We start from the raw sequence: 7,026 nt of genomic DNA on the forward strand, positions 1-7,026 counted from the left end.
GATCAAAGGTCCCCCTGCCCTGGCGCAGACCCCCACGGCCTCCCCTGCCTTGGTGTGGGGCAGTTGCCGGGTGCCAGTTCCGGCACTGTTTGCGCCAGGGCGGCTGCGGCGAGGCCGTGGGCAGCACCAGGCATGGAGCTGGGGGAGCACAGACCCTGGGTCCTGCAGAGTACCCTCGAGACAGAGTTCCCGTTGCCCCTGTACAGGTAGGACCCTCACCTGGGGGAGGAGAAACCCCTGCCCCTTCCCTGGGAGCCCGAGTCCTGTGCCATGGCTGTGCCTCAGTTTCCCTGGGGTGGAGGAGGGAGGGCTGCCAGCAGGGATCTGGCTGTGGGAGAACGTGGCAGCTTTTCTGCTGACCTTACTGCCTTGGTCCTAGCAGTTGGGGGGGGAGTGCCCAGCCCCCCACCCCCCTCTAGCCCCATCAGATCCCCCTGCCTTTAAGGATGGTCCCACAAGTGGTGCACAGCCCTGTACCCCCACACACGGGTCCCCTGTCCTGCTTGAGCCCTGGGGGGCTGCTGGTGGGAGTACGAAGCCCTGACAGCTCCCTCCCATCCCCAGCGACCAGTATATAACGCTGTGGGGGCCACGCCAGGCCCCCCTGCTGAAGCAGGCCGTGCGCTGGAAGACCACCCCCATAGGCTGGGATGCCGTGGGGCAGAGCTGGCCCACGGGGCTGAACAGCAGGGACGAGGAGGTGGAGGACCCCTGGTACGCCCTCGCCTCTGGCATCGCCCACCGCCGCTGGGAGCGGGCCCACGCTGGCCAGGGGGAGCGGGATCCTCTGCCCCCAGGTATGGAGCTGAGCTGGGGGGTTGAGGTGGGGGAAGTTGGGGGATGGATGGCGCAGGGAACTGGGATGAGAAAATAGCGGGGCAAGGAGCTGTTAGTGCCTCAGTTTAAGCACCTTGGGGGTGGGGGGGGAAGCCCCAGGGACCCCTCAACCAAACCAGGATAGGGTTGAGCTGAAGGGCTTTGGGCTGGGGGGACCCTGCTGCGGGGTGCAGGTCCTGCTGTGCCCCTTCCCCAGCTCTGCTCCCCACCCCCAGCTTATGCCCAGCACCTGCGGGAAGTGGCCTGGTGGGACCCCGTTGTCCCTGCTGCGTACCTGGGACCCTGCACCCGCTGGGGACCCTTCCTCTGGCAGGAGAGACCCGTCCTGGGGAAGGAGTATGGTAAGAGCTTGGGGGGGCCTGGCTGGCTGCAGGGCTCTGGGGTCCCCAGCTGTGCCCCCTCTCACCCCCTTCCCCTCTGCTTCCCAGTTGTCACCCGCAGCCAGAGCCCCCGGGCACAGGGGGGCAGCTCAGGGTACGTCCCTGCGCTTTCCTTCTGCCGCCCCCTCCTCGCCACCCGGGACATCAGGACCTGGAGCCTCCTCCACCACCAGCCCTCCACCCGCCAGTAAAAGCCACTGGTCCTGCTGCTGTCCTGGCCTGTTCCTGGGGTGCAGGGAGGGGATTTTGGGGGGGGGGGGGGACGACGACGACAGGGGACACTGGTTGGTGCTTGTCCTGTGGCATCTGCCCTGGCAGGGTGCTGATCACCCCAGCCCGCAAATCCTGCCCGGGGTTGGGGAGCTCACAGCCTCCCTCCGCTTGTCCCAAGGAATAAGGCAGCCACGTGTCCTTGGGGAAGGGGCAATGTAGGGCCCCTTCCAGCCCAGCGTGCTCCCAGAAGGGGGTCACATCTTTATTAATAGAATAGTCTGTCCCTTTGCCCCTGCCTTGCCCAAGACCGGGTCCCCCTCTGCCTGCCACCCCCGTTGGCAGGGAGGGGTAGGGACGGGTGGGTGGTGGGTACCTGACCCCAGTCAGACCCTCTGTGCTTCTCTTTGCCCCCCGGGTTCCTCCTGCTGCTGCTCAGGGTGAGGAGACACAGGAGGGGATCGAGATGGAGCCCCACAGCCTGTGTGGGCTCCCCAGGTGTACTGGGGGGGCTGGAAGGTACTTGGTGATGGAGCTCCCAGCCGTTCTCCTGAGAGGCAGAGGAAGGGCTCAGAGCAGCCCCTGAGCCCGTCCCCTGCAGCTGCGGCGATGGCTGGGTCCTTGCTGGCCTCATGTCTTGTACCTGGAGAGGGGGAGGCAGGGTGAAGGGGGGGTCCCGGCTGCACTGGGGACAGAGGGACCCCCGGCCCCTGCCACTCACTGCTGTGACAGGTTGAGGTCTGGTCTAGCCTCCACGGATGCCAGCTGCTGCTCCAGTTCCATGATGCGCAGACCGATGTACATCGAGGACAGCAGCAGGGTCATCATCCTGGGGGACAGGCCGGCATCAGGCACAGGGATTACAGCCATGTGGAGGGACGGGGCAAGAACAGCGCTGCGGCCGGGCTCCTGTGTGCTCGCCTTGGGGACATGGTGGCAGGGCCAGTGCAGGTGCCCAAAGGGGAGTGGGGGAACCCTGGGCTGCCAGTGTCACACTGGAGAGCCTGCCTGTGCCGGGGTGCAGCGGGGATTGGGACCTGGGGGGTGTCCTGAAGCCCCGAGATGCAGGAGCAGGGCCTGGGAACTCACAGTAGCAGGTAGATGAGGAGGACGGTGTTGAGGAGGCTCAACTGTGCGGTGATCCGGGCCCATAGCGTGGTGTGGAGTCCCCCTGCCAGGGTGAGGTGGTGTCAGTGCTGGGGCTGCTGAGAGCATCAACCTGGCCCCCATGGTCGGCTCTGCCCGGGACCGGGTGCCAGCCCTGGGATCAAGCCCCAGCACCATCCCCCTCCCCAGGACCCCCTGACCCACCCCAGAAGCTGCGTGGCTTTGCCAAGGGCACCCGCTCACTGCTGCTCAGAGCCAGCGCTGCCACCTCTTCATCCTCCTCCTCCGCTTGCCTTGGCGTCGGGGTCAGCCCATCTGCGTGCAACCAGGAGACATCTGATGAGCACCCCAGGACCAGGAGGGAACTGGGGGGTCCTGGGGACCCAGCGGAGCACACTGGATCAGAAGGAGCTGATCCTGCGCTCCCCAGTGCTGTGGAAGATGCTGTTTAGGTGGCCAAGGGCTGTGTGGTCCCTCCTGGACCATGCGTGGCTGGGGAGGGGAAGCGGAGCCGAGAGACGTCAGTGGCGCAGAAATGCAGGTGAGGACACGTGTGCTTGCACAAGGGGGGCTGCAAGCGTGCGAGGGGGGCTGTGGGGCAGCAGCTCACCCAGCGGCTCCTGGAGGTTGTCAGGCTCTGGGGTACTCTGCTCCAGGTCTGACTGGCTTGAGGTCTGAAAAAGGACAAGCCCCGGTTGTGGTACAGGTTCCCCAAGGCACCCACCCCACAGCAATGGGGACATGTGTGGGACCCAATGGGACTTGTGCCATCCCTGAGGAGGGAGCCCTGAGGGTCCTGGGGTCTGTGCTGGCCTGGCCTGGGGCTTTTCAACTCCACATTTCTCCTGGAAGCCTTCCCAGGGGGGCAGGCACCCATGCAGTGTGGGCTGCCGCCACTGCATCCATACCCTTCCCAGCCCAGGGGGCCAGGGCTGTGCCTCCTGCTGACCATTTCTCGGCCTTACCAGAGGCTTCCTAAGGATTTCCTCATTGCTCAGAGAGGCCAGAGGGCTCCAGCTGTTGTCCTGGACAAGGAGAGATAAAAGGGAGTGCTGGGGGGTGCCAGTCTCCCCCACAGCCCTGCAATGGAGGGGACAGAGCCCCTGCATGCCCGGTCCCCGGTCTGGCACAGTGCATACCTGCAGGTGTTTGCAGACCGACTTCAGGAGCTGGTACGCGGCCTCCCGCCGGCGCAGAGACACAAAAAGGAACTGCCGGGGCGCGGGAAAGTGGTTTGCACCAGAGCTGCTCCGTTGGTCATGGCCCAGGGACCAGGACACCCCAAATAGCCCCGGGCTGAGCTGCCCCACTCCCAGCACCATCCCCGTCCCCACTCTTACCTTCTGCCCCTCGGCCGTGCGGATGCTGAGTGCGTTGGGCACCAGGAGCGCCGTGTTGGTCTTCTTGAGGGACGAGATGGAGGCGACAGGAACCACAGCCTGTGCCAGGGGGGACCAGGCGGCATCACCGTGTCCCTGGCTGCTGCCTGTGCCCCCCGCCAGAGCCACTGGCCCTGCACCCGTCCCCACCCCACCTTGATGTCCTTGAGCAGGAGGCTGGAGTGGAAGCAGACGTGGTAGGAGGTGATGTAGAGGCGGCCATGGTAGGGCACCTCTCTCTGCCAAGCGCAGGAGAAGCAGGCCAGCAGCTCTTCCCGCTCGGTGAGCTCCCCGAAAGCTTTGCGGTAACTTGCGGTGCGCTTGCTTAGCTGCGGGGGAGGCCGGGGTGTGGGGCTGGCATGGCATGGTGCTTGGGGCACAGGCACCCCGCAGCCCCCCGCTCCGTCACCACCTCTGCCACGAAACCAGGACGGGTCTTCCCTTGGCACCTGCCCCGCAGAGACCGTCCTGCCAGGACCGTGGGGCTGGGGGAACCCTCCTGAGCCCCGTGCCTCCAGACTCACCGACGGGGATGAGTTTCCCTGCCTGCCTGTGGCCACCCCAGCCTGCTCGGCGTCCGTGCAGAAGGAGGGGTCGCAGGTTTTGGATCTGGGAGGAAGCAGCAGGCAGGGATGAGCTGCGGGGCTGCCTGCAGACCCAGCTGTGCACACACGTGGCCTTTGTGCCATCTCACCCAGGCAAGAGCACCTGGGGTGGGGGGCACGGCTGTGCCAGACTGGTGGGACATGAGGGCTGGGGTGCGGGGACACGTCCCCGGCAAGGTGCAGAACCCACCTGGTGAGCACAGGGTGCCCCAGCCGGGTGCCGGTGCTGCTCCTCTCCCCCAGGCTCTGCCACTGCTTCTCCACCAGCCCCCCCCTTCCACTCCTCCTCAGCTTCCCCAGCATGAAGGCTGGGTCTGACACGCAGCTGGGGGAGATGGGGCAGGTTGGGGGGGACAGTCCCCATGCTGCCCATGCCCTCAGCACAGCAGCTCCCATGACGGTGTCCCCAGCCAGTCCCTCTCCCAGAGGGGACATGGCTCAGTTCCTGCTGGGACCAGGAGAGCAAAGCCCACCTGGTCCCACGAGTGCTTCTCTCCGTGACACAGTTTCCTGTGGGTTCCCCAGCAGCGGGGAGAACCCATCAGCCCGTGGGCAGCAGTGCCGGCAGCGGGACAGTGGTTAGTCCTTGCCTGCTGCCCCATGGCCCCGGAGGGAGCGGCACAATTACCGTCCCACCAGCCAGCTCCGGGGAAATGCCGCACTCCTGTCCTTGCAGCCTTCCTGGCACAGAGGCCCCAAACCCAGCACCAAGAGCCACCCGGACCCTGTCCCGCCAGCCTGTACCCTGTCCTGGCAGGAGGGACGGCGTGTGCCAGGGTGGATGCCAGGTCCCCGGGAGCGGCCAGGCCAGCTCTGCTGCCGGATTGCGGGTGGGAACCGGGGTGTGATGGCCCCTGGGTCCCTCCCGGTGCTCGGAGCAAGGGTGCATGGGCCCCGCTGGCTCCGCAGGGGACAGGAAGAAGGCTCAGCTGCCAGATCCACATGCGGGCAGCAGAGCCCCCCTCGCCGGGGCAGCTCCTGCCCAGTCCACGCCATACCTGGTGGTGAGCACAGCCGAGCCCTCCTGTTCTGTCCGTCCTGCCCCACAGCCTGGCTCATATCCCGCTCGCGCTCCTTCCAGAGCCGTTCCCAGCCCACAGCTGCCTCCTCCTCCTCCTCCTCTTCCCGCTGGCGAGGAAGGGCAGGCAGGCGGGGCCGGGACTGGCCGCAGCAGGTTTGCAGGGAGGCGTCGGGGCAAATACCAACCCAGGGCTGGCTGGGTGAGAGCCCGCGGCGCCTGGGGAGCTGCAAAGGGGTGAACGGATACCATCGCTGCCGCGGCATGGCCTGGGGAGAGCCACGCACCCCGGCTCCCAGTGGGATGTGGGAAGCCGTCCCGCCACCAGGCCTGCCTGCCCATCTTGCCGGGCCTGTGGGCTGGGGGGCTTCTGCACGGGGAGCCCCTCAAGTGTGCCAAGTGCCAGCAGGGTGATGCTGGCACCAGCCCACGTGTCCCCCTGGCAGTGGGAGTCCCATGGGGCAGCCTGAGGGGTGGAAAGGGGCACTAAGCAGCTGCAGACCTGCCAGCCCTTGGGGGGGGGGTCCCTGGCCATGGCCCTCTGCATCCTCTGGAGCAGTGTGGTGCAGGACCCCCACAGGGGGGTGTTAAAAAACAGCCCCAGGTGTGGCTGTGGTGAGCAGAGCTGCCTGTCCAGTGTCTCCCACCTGCGCTGCCCTGCAAGGGGGCCGCACAGGACCCGAATGAGCACGCAGTGGGTGAAAGCGTGCTCTGCAGGCACCTCTGCGACCACAGCCCTCGGGGAGGGGAGTTCAGCTGCCCCCAAGACAAGCTGCAAATGCATCTCCCTCCCAGGCAGAGTTGACAGCCGGAGCAGCGCACTCTGCAATCCTACGGGCACCCTCCAGCATTGCCCGCCCCGTGCCCACTCCCCACTTCCAACCCCACAAGCAGAGGCTCCCTCGTGCCCTGTGCCCTCCCCAGGCAGTCCTGCAGGGCAAATCTCGCCACCGGTTCCCCCAGGGTCTCTGTTGCGGGACAGAAGGTTGCTCCCAGAGGCCGAGCTCCAGGCAGGGGCAGAGTGCTGAGAAAAGCGGGGAGGGGGTGAGACCAGGCTGGGGGGCTGAGCAGAGCCAAGGGTCCGGGTGGCCAGTTGGGGAGAGGCCTTCACCCTCCCCGTGGGGTGCTGGGACGTGTACCAAGGGCACCCAGCGCCGGCCCCCGCCCTTGCTCTCTGGACTGGGGCTGATAAAGCCTTTCCCAGAACCCTGGCTGGCTGTGGGTAACAGCCATAAACCCTGTGTACAGCCCAGCGTGGCGTGACAGCGCTGTGTGGGGTGCTGCAGCCCTCACACCCCCCCCCCCCCAGCTCCGTCCCCTCCCCAGCACTCTGGGCACACACGGTGTGTCACCAACCGCACTCGCCCCCACACCCCCCCGTCACATGCACTCAGCCCCCCCCTCACACGCACACGCACCACACAAACCACTCACCACCCCCCCCCCATGCCCTGGTGTGCACACACCCCCCCCCACCCCACACACTTACA

The 7,026-nt window shown here is 66.6% G+C and overlaps 2 protein-coding genes across 3 annotated transcripts; one reads left to right on the forward strand and one right to left on the reverse strand.

The window, feature by feature from the left end:
• Nucleotides 1-25: 25 nt before the first annotated feature.
• TEKTIP1 (tektin bundle interacting protein 1) lies at nucleotides 26-1,408 on the forward strand. Its single transcript, XM_075038236.1, has 4 exons — nucleotides 26-206; nucleotides 565-797; nucleotides 1,053-1,178; nucleotides 1,266-1,408. The coding sequence occupies exons 1-4, from the start codon at nucleotides 133-135 to the stop codon at nucleotides 1,406-1,408; spliced, it is 576 nt and encodes a 191-aa protein (XP_074894337.1). The 5' UTR covers nucleotides 26-132.
• Nucleotides 1,409-1,671: 263 nt separating this feature from the next.
• Nucleotides 1,672-6,801, reverse strand: LOC142035408 (uncharacterized). Of its 2 annotated transcripts, XM_075037496.1 has the most exons (12): nucleotides 5,517-6,801; nucleotides 4,709-4,843; nucleotides 4,438-4,522; nucleotides 4,069-4,242; nucleotides 3,875-3,973; nucleotides 3,674-3,745; nucleotides 3,500-3,559; nucleotides 3,145-3,208; nucleotides 2,739-2,849; nucleotides 2,517-2,598; nucleotides 2,149-2,256; nucleotides 1,672-2,070 (listed from the first exon to the last, which is right to left on the reverse strand). In XM_075037496.1, exons 1-12 carry the CDS (start codon nucleotides 5,876-5,878, stop codon nucleotides 2,058-2,060), a joined length of 1,365 nt encoding a protein of 454 aa, XP_074893597.1. In that variant the 5' UTR covers nucleotides 5,879-6,801; the 3' UTR covers nucleotides 1,672-2,057. The 2 variants fall into 2 exon arrangements, with proteins under 2 accessions (XP_074893597.1, XP_074893596.1); XM_075037495.1 differs by having other exon boundaries at nucleotides 4,069-4,522.
• Nucleotides 6,802-7,026: the final 225 nt, after the last annotated feature.

This window comes from Buteo buteo, chromosome 10, assembly GCF_964188355.1.
Source record: "Buteo buteo chromosome 10, bButBut1.hap1.1, whole genome shotgun sequence".
Lineage (NCBI taxonomy): Eukaryota > Metazoa > Chordata > Aves > Accipitriformes > Accipitridae > Buteo > Buteo buteo.

Coding starts and splice junctions, on each gene's coding strand:
- TEKTIP1 (XM_075038236.1), top strand. CDS start 133: ATGGAGCTGGGGGAGCACAGACCCTGGGTCCTGCAGAGTACCCTCGAG. Junction 207..564: donor TTCCCGTTGCCCCTGTACAG/GTAGGACCCTCA, acceptor TCCCATCCCCAG/CGACCAGTATATAACGCTGT. Junction 798..1,052: donor GCGGGATCCTCTGCCCCCAG/GTATGGAGCTGA, acceptor CCCCACCCCCAG/CTTATGCCCAGCACCTGCGG.
- LOC142035408 (XM_075037495.1), bottom strand. CDS start 5,878: ATGGGCAGGCAGGCCTGGTGGCGGGACGGCTTCCCACATCCCACTGGG. Junction 3,209..3,499: donor AAATCCTTAGGAAGCCTCTG/GTAAGGCCGAGA, acceptor GTCCTTTTTCAG/ACCTCAAGCCAGTCAGACCT. Junction 2,599..2,738: donor AAAGCCACGCAGCTTCTGGG/GTGGGTCAGGGG, acceptor TCACCCTGGCAG/GGGGACTCCACACCACGCTA.